This window comes from Callospermophilus lateralis, chromosome 18, assembly GCF_048772815.1.
Source record: "Callospermophilus lateralis isolate mCalLat2 chromosome 18, mCalLat2.hap1, whole genome shotgun sequence".
Lineage (NCBI taxonomy): Eukaryota > Metazoa > Chordata > Mammalia > Rodentia > Sciuridae > Callospermophilus > Callospermophilus lateralis.
Genome location: NC_135322.1, coordinates 64,960,199 through 64,977,148, shown reverse-complemented (window position 1 = coordinate 64,977,148; position 16,950 = coordinate 64,960,199). Strand labels below are relative to the sequence as shown.

The following is a 16,950-nucleotide window of genomic DNA, read 5'->3' as shown; positions in this document are numbered from 1 at the left end:
CCCAAAAGCGTTTTCCTCAACCATGTGGTCACACTTCTTAACTCGCGATCTCACAGGGAGGAGTGCAGAGTGACAGCTTGAAGACATGCATTGGGCAGGTCTGCAGTAGCAACATCCCCAGAGCCCAGGGCTCGCACACTCTGGCCACCTCTGACCCCAACTCCAGTGTGAGCCTCGGGCCCGCTGCTCTTCTCAGACAGCCTCACCCAGCTCCCTGAACCAGAGGACTGCCGCGGAACATCAGGGACAGGCAGGGAGCCCTGTCCACGGAAAACATGGTCCCTGGGGTGGGGATGAAGCCAGGCTGGAAGCACTGCTCAGGGCGCCTCAGGCTGGGCTCCCTGGATGTAGCTAAGGATGGAAAACAGCTCTGATTTTCAGAACTGAGTAAGAGATGAAGAAGAAGAACCATTTCTCAGAGACACTGATGGTTCAGAAGTGGAGAGGCTGTGCCACGGGTACCAGCTTAGACACAGGCACCATGGTGAAAATCAGCCATCCACTATTAGATTCAGCCTGTGAATAAAAAGTCAAGTGGACACGTGACTCAGAGGCACAGGGAGTCCCCGGCAGGGGTTGCCAAGGTATCACGGGGGAATGCTGAAGACTCCAACTTCCAGGGTACTTACTAACTGATCTGCAACTATGTCTTAGACAACCTTGTGCCTGCCACTGGGTGCAGTGCTCACCATCTAAGGCCTGGCTCAGTCACAGGTCTTAATTCTAAGGCATCGAGCTCAGCAGTCCAGTTGCAAAGCCAGGAGAGTCAGGGCTGGCTGCCCCAAGGATGGAGAAGGAAAGAGAAGGAAACTTAGTCGAAGCTTCAAACAGGAGGTGTTATCACTGACACCAAGAATCTCTGCACTTAATATTTGGAGATTGGGAGCACAGGGACCCACCGTGAACATGCAAGGAGGGGCGGCAGCACCCTGTGCTGTCAGAAGCCGAGGCATTGGCTATACCTGCAAACACCACTGGGACCCAACCAGGCCAGCTGCCGCTCAGTCCTTCCAAAGACCATGTGGCTCCCACCCATCCTGCCCCAGCACCCCAGCTGTACTGACCATCCCTCCACCCACAGCTCAGAGGAGCCAAGGGCAAGGGAGCAGGTTCTCACTTCCCAGACACACTGGTGGGCTCTGTCCTGTGACTCTGCCTCCCCAGGACCCCTCTGGCCCTCAGCCGATGACTGCAGTTTTCCTAAGCTACTTGTGAGTCTCCCTGTGGTCAGCACTGTGTCATACTGGGGGTCACTAGTCACACACCACACTGTCCAGCAAAGCACAGTGAACAAACAAAAAAGGGCACTACTTTGTGTCCCGCTGAGGGCCTCAGGGCTGCTCAAAGACTTGGACTGAAGTCACTCCGCAGCATGACAGCTTCAGGCAGGAGAGCTCTTCTTGCAGGCAAGTTTTCAGAGCAGATTCATTGTCATGAGCCAGTACTGGATTATAGTTTTCATCCACACCAAAAACTAACTTTCCTCTGGCCTTTGTAAAGGCCTGCCCAAACTGTTCACAAATCTTAAAAGCAATATACTGCCTGAGATGGGAGGAATGCTCTGACAACAAATGATAATCAGGAAACCAAAGTCAGTACCCACTGCCTTCTATCCTGAGCAACTATGCACCAGCCCAGCAATGGACTAACCTTCACAGCAAAGAGTGTGCTTCTTCCCCCAGGATAGGGGAGTTAGGTTCATAAGATTTCCACGTGATCCACGAAATGTTACTGTTATGCTACTTACAATTATCTGCTCCATGAAAAGTACCATGATTTGGGGTAGCCAGGACCCTCGGGCCAAGGACCCACTGACAATGAAGCCACGTTTGTACAGCACACCCACGCTGGACACCTGCAGCCAGAGCCCTACCACGTCACAATAGATGCTCATGACAGACCTTCATCCTTCTTTGATGACCACGCGAACCAGTGGTCATCAAAGAAGTATCCGGAATGGGAATGGGGGCCAGAAAGACTGCAAGGGAAGGACATGCTCTGAACTGAGTGAAGATCCCAGGCCTGGAGGACACCACAAGAACCATCCTATTGGGACTTGATAATTATCTGACACAGAATTTGAGAATTTTAGAAATCCATTCCATTGACACTCCACAAACTACAAATTACAGAGACATCAATTTAGAAATGGATACATTCTACCATTTTCTCTCAAAATGCCTTTTTTCTTTACTTACCCCTCCACCATGGGCTATTTTTTTTCTTTTTTTCTTTTTTTTTTTTTTTTTTTTTTGAGTGGGTAATTGTAAATCGGCCAACGATTCTATTATGAACATATTACCAGTAATGTGCAAACACTACTACTTGGTCACTGATTAAAAAGACTAGGTCATCCAGTCACTCCAGAGGGAGAGTCCAAGGCCCTGCCATGGGCCCAGTTCTCTGTGGCTGGACACCTCTGATACCCTGGTTGCTCGCAATGACACAAACAGCTAATGAGGTCAAAGTCTGAAGCATGATGTGCATCCTGCCACACCTGCCTCCTACCTTCCTTGGAGGCCACTGGTGAACTCCTACCTACTAAGCAGAACGTGCCACATGCTCATGACTAAGCCAAGTGTCCCAGGCTGCATGTCCTGCCACCCCTGGCACAGCAGAAACAGAGGCAACAAGCTGGGCTTGAGACCACTCACATCCCAGGCCAGTCTGTCTGGAGTAACTCTGTTCCCTTAGGTCACCAGCCTGGCCATGTCACTCTTCTCAGAGGCCGAATCATGATCCCATGAAAATGTGCTCGTGTATAACAATTTATGCTAAAATACATGTAAGATAAATGTTCAAAGAATGTTTTTGGCAAAATTTCCTCCTTTGCATATGTATGGCTGACATTTTGTAAACACAGCAAATTGTTATTAATCTGACTTGGCAGTGCACAACGCCAACAACATCCTGCAGGACACGTCTGGCAGCTCTCTGACTGATGGCCTCTGAAAAAGAAGATTCCCAGCCTCTGCCTGGCTGCCCTTGCTCAGCACATCACAGTGCCAGAGGCCACCATGCTGGCTCCAGAGCACTCAGAACCCGGCGGAGACAAGAAGTCACCAAAGTACAGTCAGCAGCCAACTTTGATATGCAGGATGAGTCAAGTTTTGCAGGAATTATTAAATGCCTCCACTGCAAGAATTAAAGTGCTTTATTAGAAACCTAACTGAATTCCTTAAATTTTGTGCATTTTAGCTAATTTGCTTCTCTAACTCCATCTGCCCACACTTCCAGTGCTCAATGACAGGAGTGCACCAGGACCCAAACCACCAGTGGAAAATAAACTCAAGAACTGAGTTTAGTGGTCAGTGCTCTGAACAATTAAGAGTTACCTTCTTTCTCATTCAAATGAAGTTTACATCATCAACAAAAGTAAAAAAAGTAGTATAAAACTTGAGCTGTCACCTTTGCAGTATAATAAACTGACTCCACGCCTGATGGAAAATGGCATTTGGAATTCTTAAGTAAACACTGCTTTGAGGGGTTGGGGCTGTAGCTCAGTGGTAGAGCACTTGCCTAGCATCTGTGAGGCACTGGGTTTGATCCTCAGCACCACATAAAAATAAATAAAATAAAGGTATTGTGTCCATCTACAACTAAAAATTAAAAAAAGAAAACTGCTTTGAAATTCATGATTCTGTAGACTTCAGACACTTAAATACTTACACAAGACGACAAAAACAACCTGTACACTTGTAGCTCTTGGCTCTTACCAGGAACCACAGAAACACTCCAAAGACAAGCCTACTACCCAAGAGCACCCCGCATGTGTACTGCTTCTCCAACAGGCACCTGCTGCCCTGATGCTCCCTGTCCAGCAGCTGCTCCAGCCAGGGCAGCACCCGTACTGGGCAGATAATCTGTGTCCCAGCACGCACAAGTCCTACCGAAGGTCAGGGACGCCACTGCCCTCAACAGTGAGTTGATGAAAGAGACCTTCAGGACTGGCTGCTCTTCCAGGATTTACAGACACAGCAATCACTTAAAGAGGACCCTCCGTCTCCAAACAGGCTTCACCAAACCACTGAACCAACATGGCGGCTCAGCTAGCCGAGTTCCCAACAGGACATGCTGCAGACGTGTCCTTCCGGACATGACATGCTGCAGACATGACATGCTGCGGGCGTGTCCATCCCCCAGAGATCAGCTGGGAAGGTGGAACTATCTGAACTCTGACCTTTCTTCAAAACAAAGTAAAATCTTAAACTGGAAAAATGCCTCTAGTCTGATCCTAACACCCTGTGCTACAGCTCAAGATCCCTGTGGCAGAAACAGTCAGCTTTCCACGTGGTCTTAACACTGTGCTTGAAGCCTCTGCAAGAAGCATGTCTTAAAAATAAAAAATCAAATAAAGACATATGTCTTACATGGAGCGGCATCTCGTATTTAAAGAACCTGAACTCAGACGTAAAGAAACCCGTGCTTTCCCTAGGAGGTGAACAGCACAACGTCCAGACACCAGTGCTCCCCACCTTCCTCTCAGCGCCAGGCAGCGCTTCCCCAGCAGACACGTGTGACGCTGACCAACCACACTCAGACAAAAATTTGTAAGGGGGAATTTTTGTTTAAGACTCCCAGGGATGTTTTGCTCTTTAGCTGGAGTGGTTTACACTAACTGAACCCAAGGCCTACATGGCTAACCAGACCAACTGCACAAAATCCACGTGGAGGAGGAGAGCAACCCATCTCCCCTGTGGTCCTGCAGTGAGCCTCACAGGGTTCCACGAGGAGGGAATCGGCTGCACCCTCTTCTCCTCACACTTGGTGAAAAGGAGCCAGTTGCCCTCACCTGGCGGTTCACCCATATGTAAATACATAAAGCATAATTTACAGCAGCCACGAAGTGGAAGTAACTCAAATGCCCATCAACTGACAAAGGACAATGCTGTTCAGCTACGAATGCTACAATGCTATGCAGCTACTGCTGCAGGCCACCACCTGGACAGGGAGTCCATTTAGTGAAATGTACACAGCAGGCAAGCCCCTTGAGACAGAGGGGGGCTGGAAGGGCGAGGGTGGAGGGGGAGTCACTGCTACAGGAGGAGGGTTTCTTTCAGAGAGATAAAAACATTCTAGCTGGGACCAGTGGCACACGCCTATAATCCCAGCAACTAGGAGGCTGAGGCAGGAGGATGGAGTTCAAAGCCAGCCTCGGCAAAAGCAAGGCGCTAAGCAATTCAGTGAGACCATCTCTAAATAAAATACAAAATAGGGCTGAGGGGTGGCTCAGTGGTCGAGTGCCCCTGGGTTCAATCCCTGGCACCTACCCTACAAAAACAGTTCTAGAATTAGATAAAGGTGATGGTTGTATCCTTATGAATACACTAGCCACCATGAAATCAGCCACGTCTGTCCCTGACACAAGTACCCAAGGTAAGACAACTGAGGAGGAAAGATTTATTCTGGCTTGGGTTTCAAAGGGTTTAGTCCATGGTCACCTGGCCCCTTGGCTTTGGTCCTGAGGTAGCACAGCATGTCATGGAGGGAGCACAGGCAGAGGAGGCCGGCTCAACTCAGGGTGGCCCTCCAGGAAGCAGAGAGCCCAGTCCTAACATCCTCCCACTAGGCCCCGCCTCTTAAAGGCTCCACACCTCCCAATAACACTGCAGACCCCAACCAAGACTTCCAGAGGTGCCCGTGGGGGGCATTCCAGAGCAAGTGTCACAACCACTGAAATGGATGCTTTAACACAGTCGACTTTATGGTATACAAGCTTTTTTTTAAAGGTTACCTCTTTTTTCCTCACTGTTCTGCCATCTAACTCCTAGCAATTTAGTAGAAGTAAAAGCAGTTTCTGAAAAAACATTTAATCGAGTGTTTCAGCCATGGTAACCAGTTTCTCTAACAGAAAACTCTTTATTAAGCTGACAAACCTACATCCTGTTTATAGGAAAAAAACCAATAACTGAGATGGGGAAGCAGGAAAACCTTCCTGGTAAATGAAACCCAGCCTCAGAGCTCTGCAGACACAGCGGAGTCGGCCTGGTTCTTGCCGTTCTCCCCGTGTTATTGCTCTGTATTGTTCTGCTGCAGTGCTGGGGTCAAATCTAGGGCTTTGTGCATGTTGTTCATGCTGTGGTAACAATGTCACTTATGGTGGCTACAAAGTTAGTCACAAGAGCACATGAGGGCTCCAGGTGACATGAAGCCTTTCAAAGGCACATGGGGCTGTCTCCACAGGCCAAGAGACAGGCAAGAAGGTACCTCAGACCCCTCAGGAGAGAAGGACCGTCCCCACCTTGGGGCTCCCAGAAGCCCCGGGCAGGGATCCAGGGAACACAGACAGACCCAGCTACCAGCCTTCCCACCCGTCCGTGCAGACCCCGGTCAGGAGAGGCAGCGAGTGCCATAACTAGAACAAACAGCATCTCTCAGCCCAGCACCTCGGGGTCCACGTCCAGCTGCGGTGCAGAGAGTGCGAGCCTGCGGCTGCCAGGGAATGAGGACAGGGCAGGACTGCCACCAGCAGGGAGCATCAGAAAGTTGCTAAATGCATGACCTGGAAGTGACGTCTGTATCAACGTGGAAAGAGCCTACTCTAGAAAACAGTGAAAGGTGAGCTGCAAAGTCATCAGGTGTACACGCGGACACAGAAGGACCCCACACCAGGGACAGAGCCCAGGGGCACCTGACCATGCAGCACATCCCAGGCCATGTATTGTTATTTGAGTAGGCTCCCACTGAGCTGCTTAGGGCCTCGCGGACTTCTGAACTGTCATCCCCCTGCCTCGGCCTCCGCGGCCTCCTGGAGCGTGCACCACCACCACCCAGTTCCAAGCTATTGCACTTCACCTTTATTTCTACATCATTTCACTTTTCTTAGAGACAATAAGTGTGTACTTCTTTCCTAAAATGATGAAAACAAGGCTGTCACAATCACTGTGCTGGCCAAGCAGAAAAGCAGCCCTAGGGACACACCTTCCGAGTTCAAGGTGATGAGGGTGACGTTGCTCCCGATGCTCTGGCTCCCCGGCTGGCCGCAGCTGGACACAGAGTCGCTGGCCTCCGAGCCGCTCTCCCCGTCCTCATAGTGGCTGTCGTCCTGTCCCGGCACCTTCACCACGATGGTGTTCTGCCGCCGCCCGGGAACAGCGCTGGCGGGAAGCAAGCACAGCAGCCTGTGGTGAGAGTGACTTGGGCAACACGCCGAGGTCAGCCCTGACTCACTGGACAGTCCTCTTCCCGGTGACCACAGCATCTGACTGAGCATGGACCAATGGACCAATGTCTCCCCACACAGCTTTTCTATGAAGACTAATAGCAATTTAATGGAGAAACAGTCTGGGGCTGAAAGAAATGGTACGAAATAAAATGAAGGTTTAAAGAAAATATTTACACCACAAGAGAGTGGATCGAGACTCACTGTGACTTGGGCCTGGAACGCGGCTTTCTGGGTGGAGAGGCTATGCTATGAAATGCTGGCTTGAGTAAGAGTCATTTTTAGGGCTGTGTTGGAGGAAAGACAAAATGAAGAGGAAGGGAGCCCAGAGCTCCAGATAGCCCATCCCTCCGCTCAGACATCCGAGAGGTGACTCAGCCTCCAAAACCGCAATCACACTCCCAGTTATTCCCACGGACAAACCATGGTGTGGGTTTCTAAGGCCAGTTTCGAATCCCAGGAGTTCCCTGAGAGCTACTCTCATCACAAGGGCTGGTGGCATGCAGCAATGAAGTCCTGCCAACACAGCAGGGCCACAGGGCCAGCTGCAGAGAGCACTCTAAGGACTACTGATGACTTGCCTTCTAAATGGCCCTGTCAACATCCCTGACCGTGGCCTGCTCAGCACCCAGAGGGAAAGGAAGCACTAGTTCCCTGTTACAAAGTCAAAAAAGGCGTTTAAGGTCCTAGCTGTCCTCAGAGGGGGGAGCTGCCCATCACGCTTCCTAAAGTGGCTCCTCCACTCAGACCGACCGGCTGGACTCGGCCCAGCAGCCTGGCTGGCCTTGGGGCACCCCACCGCCCACCCCGAGACTGCAGCTGCTTCCTACAGGGCTGGACCAAGACAATGAGGAACCAGGACAAACCTAGAGGAGCAACAATCTGCAGAAGAGACTGAGAAAAAGCAAAACAGAACGTTGTGAAGACACAGATGGAAACGAAAAGCAACAATGACCCTCACAGGGATGTGCACAGCTCACAGCATTGGGCAGAGGGCACCTGTGGTGGCTCCAGCCACCCCTGGGTGGGCACCAGTGCTCTCTGTCCACTCCCACTCCACCATACTTCCACTCAATGTGTCTCAAAAGAAAAGGGTGCAAGAAAAAGCCAGAAACTCAACATGCCCATCTCATTCAGCCAACTCAAGAGAGGTGTCTGGTTACCTGACATGCTGCTTATAGGGACAGACAGAATGACCAACTGACCACTGTGAAAACATACTGCCATCCCCCTCCATCACGCATCAGCTCCAACACAGACGTCCCTTGGCCCCTCACTGTGTGGCTGTGAATCAGGGTGTGGTCTCTTGGCCTACCCCCACTCCCACACTGAGCGCTGTACTGGCCCTCCTGACTGCACAGAACCAAGTTGTGCCTGCCAGGATCACCCGTGAATAGAGAAGGACCACATATTTCAACCGTGCCCTGGCTGGGGACATTGACTTATTCTCATCACAGAGGCAGGGAAAGGTGGGGTGGTGCGTGGCTACTGACTTGCTAATGATATTTTCCAGGGAATCCGGTGCCCTGTTGCTCAAGGGGTCTTCCATCTTGGCTACAATGGCGTTCTGCCGATCATTGTTGAGTATTACTGTAGTCTGGGGGACGACGCTACGGAACAAAAGAATCACAAGAAAAAGAAGACCTTAAAACAACAACATTCATTGTCAGCACATCAGAGTCATTCAATACATCAGCTCCCAGTGCCTACTCGAGGGAAGAGGGAGGGAGGGAGGTGGTCCCAGGCAGGCATCAATCCATTTGCACCAGCTAAGAATAAACTCAAAGGGAGCTTCTTAACTGAGAGTTCACCTTCCTAACTCACAGGTACATTCTGCGGGACAGCTGGGCAGAGAGTACTTAATAGCCTGTGCACAACAGGCGGAGGCACCGCGAGTTGTCCAGCATGGGTGTCACACTGTGAAAACCAGCCTGCCTTTCCCGACCCGTTGCAGCTGATGTCGATGTAGACCAGTGTCACTGCGCACACCAGCACTAGGGAGCCAGGGGCAGCCGTCGCATCAGATGGCCAAAAGACACACAGTGTGTGCTACCTGCGGGCTCTCCTGGAAAGCACACAGGCCACAGCCACGGGGCCTTGGGCTGTGCTCTGAAGAAAAAAGATTCTAGGAAAGGTCAATGGCCACAACCCAGAAGCCACCAGAGCCAGCAACACCCTGGAGGAAGCACTACAGGCGTGCAACTGACTCCTGAGGCACAATCTCATTTGTATTTTCAATCATTGATTTTTCAACCCTTAGCACTTTATGGTCACAAGAAATTTTCTAAAGTATGCCTTGCTGTGATCTGTTGGGAAGCAAAAAGAACTAGCACTAAAAATACAAAGTCATACTACCAGTGAATAAAACATCCTTTCCTGGGAAAAAAGACTGTTCATCTGTGATTGGCACACATGAAATCAGCCTGGCGTCACAGCCATATGACTGAACCACCCGCCTCAGGTACAAAAACAGCACCTCAGTAGGCCCCCCAGTCTGTCACAGGACCACAGCTGGTTTTCCAAGGCGGAACATCATTAAAAGGTATTATCTTTCGATCATTCTACTTGTTCTTTGGTAACACGTAAAGTAACCCACCAAACCATGATGAATTATCCACCTGTCAGGTATCAAAAGGAACCGGGTAGGGCTGGGGTTGTGGCTCAGTGGCAGAGCCCTTGCCTAGCACATATGAAGCACTGGGTTCAATCCTCAGCACCATAGATAGATAGATAGATACAGACAGACAGAAAGATAAATAAATAAAGGTCCATCAACAACTAAAAATATATATATTAAAAAGGAACCAGGTAATTTTTCCTTCCTTTTTTGCAGTGCTGGGAATGGAACTCGGGGCCAGGTGTGGGCTTGGCAAGTGCTCTGCGGCTGAGCTGCCTCACCCTCCAGGAGACTCTGACTATCTGATCACTGCAGCCAGGGTCAGCCTCTAACAATCTCATATGTGCCAATCAAGGGACTAAAATGACTTCTATGGGTTTGATATTTATGCAAGCCTATCAACTTTGAATTGTACCAAAGAATATTTAGTACAAAGAATATTTCACTTTTCAAAAGCTAAGCTATGGAACTTCAATATCACATGGAAGAGCAGCTGCCAGGCACACACAGGGCCCTCGATTCCATGCCTAGACTCACACAAAAAAGTACTAGTTATCTAAGGGATGATATGAGAAAAGTATCACAATGATATTAAGTGCCAAAAATGCACAAATAAATGTAGATGTGCACGTATGTGCGCTGGAAGCCTTTCCCAGAAACTGGGGTGGAAATGATGAACTTTCCTGGAGGGTCTGACATTCTGAACATGCCCATGCTTTCTCTCCAAGCCACAGGCTGGCCACAAGCCATGTTTCCTCTTTTTCACTCACTACTTCTGGGGTGCCTGGGATGGAAAGGGATTTTGCAAACAGGATTAAAGTCCTCACTGGTCCACCCCAGTCCACCAAAGGAGAGATTATCCCCGGTGGTCCCTTCAGAGGTCTGTGTACCCCCCCAGTCTGGCCTCCAAACAGCTCCTGCCTGGAGGCCCAGACTGCTATGCCTTCCCCCACCCATCCACAGACTCCACACCTGCTCAGCAGGCCACAACTGTGTGGGTAGTTGCTTGAAATAAATCCCTTGTGGCTTTAGAGTTCTCTCTCTCTCTCTCTCTCTCTCTCTCTCTCTCTCACACACACACACACACACACGTACCCATGCATGCCCATGCCCCCAACTGGTTTTGCCTCTCTGGTTGAGCCCTGACACATGTTTTAAATGATTACAGATTCACAGAAAGTTATAGACAAACAGCACATTGAGTCCTGTGAACCATTCCCCAGCATCCTCCCGTGGTGACACGTGTGTCATCTGTGCCACAGTAACAACATAGGAAACAACCCTGGGGCCAGACCAGAGCCCCTGCCTGGACTTCACCATTTTCTGCACCTGTGTGTGTCGGGGTGTGCCTGTGGCTCTGGGCAGCTTGACCCCAGGCACACATCTGTGTAACCACACGGAAGGAAGCACAGCAAGGTTGGACCAGAGCCCAAATGCTTCTGTGACACACAGAGTAGACTTCCTGAAACAAAATCCACAGAGCAAGCTACCGAGCACTGCTTCCTACACACCAGAACTTTCTAGGGAAGTCGGAATCCCCCAAAGAGAGATTGGGGCCTTTTCTCACTTTTACAAGTCCCCAGGTAATTCTGATGGGAGACTGTTTTAAAATCTGAACAACAGCCATACACAGTGACGCACACTTGTGATCCCAGCAATTTGGGAGGCTGAGGCAGGAGGATTGCAAGTTCAAGACCAGCCTCAGCAACTTAGCAAGTCCCTGCCTCAAAAATAAAAATAAAAAGGGCTGGGGTGTAGCTCAGTAGTAGAGTACCCCTGGGTTCAATCCCTAGTACCACAAAATTACTTAATTATTAATTAAAAGCAAAATTTTTTAAAAAGCTAAACAGCAAAACTATGCACATGTACACGTGGCACCATTTGGAGGTTCACTGAGCTCTCCGGGCTTCCTCTGGACTTGCACCATCTCTGCTGAGCAGTTTACTTACAAGGCGTGGGTCTGCCATGTGCAGGAGACCTGCGTCGCCGCACCGACTCAAGGAGCGCTTTCCAGAGGCAAGCTACCCTGGCTCCATGGCTCATGCAGCTGGTCCTTGAGCCTAGCCAGAGCAGGCCCATGTCTACTATTATAGAAAATTAACTCTTCTCTCCCTTGGCTCATCATCCACCCAAACAAGGGCCATCTCAAGCTTTGTTCAAGTACATGCAAAAAAAAACAACAAAAAAAAGGCTACCAAAATCAAGACACAAAAGTACCCTCTTCTGGGCTAGGGCTGTGGCTCAGTGGCAGAGCACTTGCCTAGTATGTGTGAGGCACTGGGTTCAATCCTTAGCACCACATGTAAATAAATAAAAATAAAAGCCCATCAACAACTAAACAAAATTTTTAAAAAATATCCTCTCCCTGAAAAATATAGTATTTAAACCACTTCTCATGAATTTGTGTTTGCCACATTTTAATACAAAAAGCCACTACCAATCAGTTGTTTGTAGTGGAAAGCTTGGAACACCACACATGCCATGGTCACGTGCAGACAAGGACTCAGGGCTCCACTCCAGGCGGCCCCCACAAACCCAAACCACGTGTGCCCTCAGTTCAGGGCCTCCCTCAGCAACTTAGCAAGCTGCACAGCCGTTGACCAATACTGTCCCATCCCCACTTTGGGAGCCAGGCCACCTGGCACTGCTGACCACACAGTGGCCCACTCTGTCTTCTGTGGGAGGCAAGAGAAACTAATCTGAATACTGAGCAAACACTTGAAGACTGAGCTGCAAAAGGGATGCCGACCTGCACCAGCATGGTGTGTCATCCTGTGCTGGTGCAGGTCAGCATTCCTTTTGCAACTCATGTTAACTACACACCGAGTTCAGTTTGGGAAATCTGTATTATATTAATTTTCTGTTTTTTTGTGAATTATCTCAAAGGAAAAAACGTCTCAGAAGCAAGCTAACACTCAAGAATTCAAATAATTTTTCTGCTTTCTAATTATAAGACAAGATGACAGATTTCTTTTAAAACTCCAGACAGTACACATTCTCCTATGCGTTTTCACATTTATCCTCCTGCATAATGTACAAGAACCTGGGTCAGGCCAGCACACACACCTGTCATCCCAACTGCTCAGGAGACTGAGGCAGGGGAACCTGAGTTCAAGGCCAGCCTTTGCAACTGTCTAAAAATAAAAAAAATAAAAGCACTGGGAATGTAGCTCAGTGATAGAGCACCCCTGGGTTCAATCCCCAGTACCAGAAAAAAAACTGGGTCACAGAAAATAAGATCACGCTCTGTGGGTTCTTGCAATGCTTTTCCAGTCTTAGTTTCAATAAGAGGAGGGGAAATGGAGGGACCACAGAAAAATAATGAAGCCAGACACCCCCAGTCCTCCAGCCCCAGTGTGGCAGGCAGGCAGGCTGGGGCATCCACAAGCCCCCACTTGCCCTTCCACAAGCAGCACTGTCCCAGGAGCACTGTGCAGCCAGACTACACTTCCTGGCCCCCTTACCTGCAAAAGCAGCCCTGCGACCAGTGCTCACTGCTGGACTGTGAACGGAGAATCATACCAGCTCCAGCCCTCCCCTCCCAGAGCCTGAGGCCAGGGCTGGCATGGCCAAAGAAAGGAAAGGCCCCGGGCATGGAGACTCCATGGGCAGCTATGCCTCGAAGGCCACATCCACCCAGCCCACCAGGGCACAGCCAGAGGCATTACCACCTTGCCAGCCCACATCCTAACAGCTCCTACCACCTAGTCAACACAAAAAGCATCCAATTAGCCAAGCTGGGACAAAAACTTGTTCTAAAGGTTTATTGCTATTGCTCACTGGTTAAAGATCAAAAATTCATAAAAGCTAAAATCCAAAAATAAATACTCAAGGATAAGTTAGCATTAAAAATTCCTTTCCAATATACAACAAGATAAGCAAAGCACAGCATTAAACGATCCCAACAGCCAAGTGCTCCATAGAAATGGGAAGAGCCAGGTGCAACCAACCTCAAAAAGTGGCTGCAGGAGGAAAGCCAAGCAGCTCTAGAAGGCTCGAGACCTGGCTCCTCAGAAGTCACACTGCACACCACAGAATTCTGAATCCCAAACCAAGAGCCCCAAGTCAGGACAGTGAGTCGGTGGGTAATGTACTTCTGATAAGAAAGCAAACAAGAACGGGAGACTGACTCAGGTGGACACCAGCACTCTGACCACATGTAAGAGAAGACTTGACTATAAGCCCATGGACAATGGACCTGCGCCAGGACCCTCCACCTCTCCAGATGCCTTATCCAAGATCCGGGTCTCTATCACCTTTTTCCAATATAAGGTTAAAAGGAAAATGGCCAATTCTCGCCTGGGATGAGCCTGGGGAAGCACCTAGCAACACCTGGTAAGGAAGGAAGTGCTCAAACCAAGAAGTCCACCATGACAGGGGCCAGCCACAGAACACCAGAGCCAACAGAGAGAGCACCAATGGCCAGAGCTGGACAACAGAGTGAAGAAATAAAGTCACACGATTCCACCTACTTTAATAAATACCCATGAGTCCACACTGATGTGAATAACCAGCTAGACAAATAAACAGGAAAGTTGAGACAACCGCCTCGTGAAGACAGGCGCACCTTGGGAAGTGAGAACAGTGCCCCACTCCTTAAGTGGAAGCTGGGCACAGCAACCTCCTCCAGGAAGCATGGCAGAGAGGAGAGAGGCACTCCCTCCTCGGGGCAAGTCTGGCAAACACTCTTCACCCAGGCAATCTGCACCAACACCAGCCATGGACGAGTCCTGCAGATGGTGTGGACCTTGATAGGATGAGGAAAAGGCACTTCACCTCTGGAGTGGTCCTCCAACACCCACCATCCCCATGAGATCAGAAGGAAAGGAGAAGACAAATGCCAGTGGACAGACATCCTGCAAAGCACCTAATCAGTATTTCTCAAAAAGCCATCAAAATCAAGGGCAGTCTGAGAAGCTGCTACAGACCAGAAGAGCCCACAGAAACATGGTGTCTCAATGCCACGTGGACCTACACACATTTCAGACACCATGGAAACACTGTGATCAAGATTAAGCTATTTAATTCTGCATTTAGATGAGAAGGAAAAATCACACAACATGAACCCAAGGAGTTCCATATTTTTTAAAGTCCTATATTTATAAGAAACTGAATTCATGATTTCAAGCCTAGGGCCCAGAAGGATCTTTGGCAAATTCTATCAATTATTTAAGGAAAACCAAAGCTGACCCTACAGAAGCACAATGAGAAGCAACTTCCCATCTCACTTTTGAGATCAGCATCATTCTAACAACACAGACTAATATAACATCAAAAAAAGGCAATTACAGACTAATGTGCCCCCTGAGCATGGATGAGAAAAGCCCCCACTAATTACAGCAAGTCAAACCTAGCAGCACACAAAAGAGGCGGCACACTGTGCTCAGGTCAGGTCACCATCACGGACACGCAAGGCTGGCTTCACTGGGAACCAGCAGGAGAGTTCACCTCGTTGGCTCATCTCGGGTAGAAGCATTCAGCACGGGGAGAGCTCCACAGAACAGGGAGAAGGAGGGGAACCATATCCTAGGAAAGAGTACCAGGAACACGTGCAGCTGCTGCCACACGTGACGGCGAAAAGCTGGAGGCTTTATCCCCGAGTCAGAGCAAGGGGACAGGGACAGCCCAACATGGAGACACAGTCCATGCAGTAAAGAAAGGTACAGAAATTTGAAAGAAAGGATAAATACAAAGTTATGTACCTTTTTTTTTTTAATCCTACAGAAAAGCCACTGGAGTAAGTGAATTTAGGAGCTGGAGTGTGGCTCAGGGGTAAAGCACCTGTCTAGCATGCTTGAGGTCCCGAATTTGAACCCCAACAAAAGTTAAAGAAAAAAAAATCTGAACAAGTAGAGATTGAAATTTAAAACACAGAATCTACACGTATGAAGTATGTGAAGACAAATTTAATAATACATTTGCAGTCGTTATACTCTGAAAATTGTAAAAATACTGCTGAAAGAAATTAATGAGTTGAATAATGAAGTGGTTCGATCATGACCCAGAGGTCTCAGCTCTCGGGATGGCAGTTCTTTCCAGAATGATCTAGTCAACACGGTCCCATCCACGAGTTATGAGAGATGCTGACACTAGAGAAGAGCTGCAGATCATGGGAACGCACACACTCTGCTGAGATGTCTGCCCACGGTGACTATCAGCCCTAGCTGTTAGACCGCCTCTGTCATCTGACCATGTCACTGATCCGCTAGGGTGCATGCATGTGAACCTCATGCTTCCTCGGGCAAGCACCCAGCTCTGACATGCACAGGAGATCACAATCAGGCCACCAAAGTGTACAGCTGTGCAAGAGAGTGTAGTCCAAGAAAAGGAATCATAAAATCAAACAGAAACATCTGAAATTCAAAATTAGATAAGAAAGGTTTAAACAAATCTGTCACGACCAAGATCAAACCATTTCTCCAATTCACTCAGCCCTGCCTTTAGTTTGCCACATCCCAAAGCCCATGAAATGCTTCACTGTGGACCAAGAATATCGACGGCCCCATCATGGAAACAGGCAGTGTCCCCAAGCCAAGACCCTCAGTGCCCAGTGGCCACAACAGTGATGCTCAGCATGAGCTGAGCTCTACCAAGAAGCCAAATGTCTACAGGGGAGTGGGGGTTAGGGAGGGTGTACAGAAAAGCCTATTCACCAACATCCATCGACACGTAGAACAAAAGATCCTCTGGGAAATAGAATCAGCAACCAGCATGCTGAAGGTTTAAATCCTTTAATTTAAATCATTCTTAACCACTCCAGGTCAATGGTCAGTTTTGAGGAAAAGAAAGAAAACAATTCCCTTTCCATAAATTTCATGGTACTCATCTCTCTGAAAGAGAAACTTTAAATCACTTTTATTTAAACTCTGAGGACTAGCACTATACAGAAACCTCTTATTTATTACAAATGCTTTTATATTGTAGAAACACAAAAAAGATTTTTTAATTTTAAAAAATAAATAAATTATTTTTAAAAATAACAAACACAAAATTTTTAAGTCAATGTGCTCAGTTAATAAAACACACACGGCAGAAGCCCCTGGCTTTGAGTGGATGACACGGCAGTGCCCACAGTCTCAGCACTTGGAAGGCTGAGGCAGGAGGCGAACTAGGGTCTAGAGTTCAAGGTCAGCTGGACAACACAGCAAAATGGGCGACAGGAGGGAGGGAA

General features: G+C 48.8%; 1 protein-coding gene across 8 annotated transcripts in view; it reads right to left on the bottom strand.

The window, feature by feature from the left end:
* Banp (BTG3 associated nuclear protein) overlaps positions 1 to 16,950 on the bottom strand; it is an 84,794-nt gene that overhangs the window by 32,991 nt on the left and 34,853 nt on the right. For 6 of the 8 annotated variants that reach the window (XM_076837604.2, XM_076837602.2, XM_077105657.1 and 3 more), the window contains 2 exons: positions 8,656 to 8,772; positions 6,922 to 7,097 (listed from right to left, as the gene is read on the bottom strand). In XM_076837604.2, coding sequence (XP_076693719.1) covers positions 6,922 to 7,097; positions 8,656 to 8,772 — 293 coding nt within the window. The remainder of the gene's footprint in view (positions 1 to 6,921; positions 7,098 to 8,655; positions 8,773 to 16,950) is intronic. The other 2 variants (XM_077105658.1, XM_077105659.1) reach the window with 1 other exon arrangement.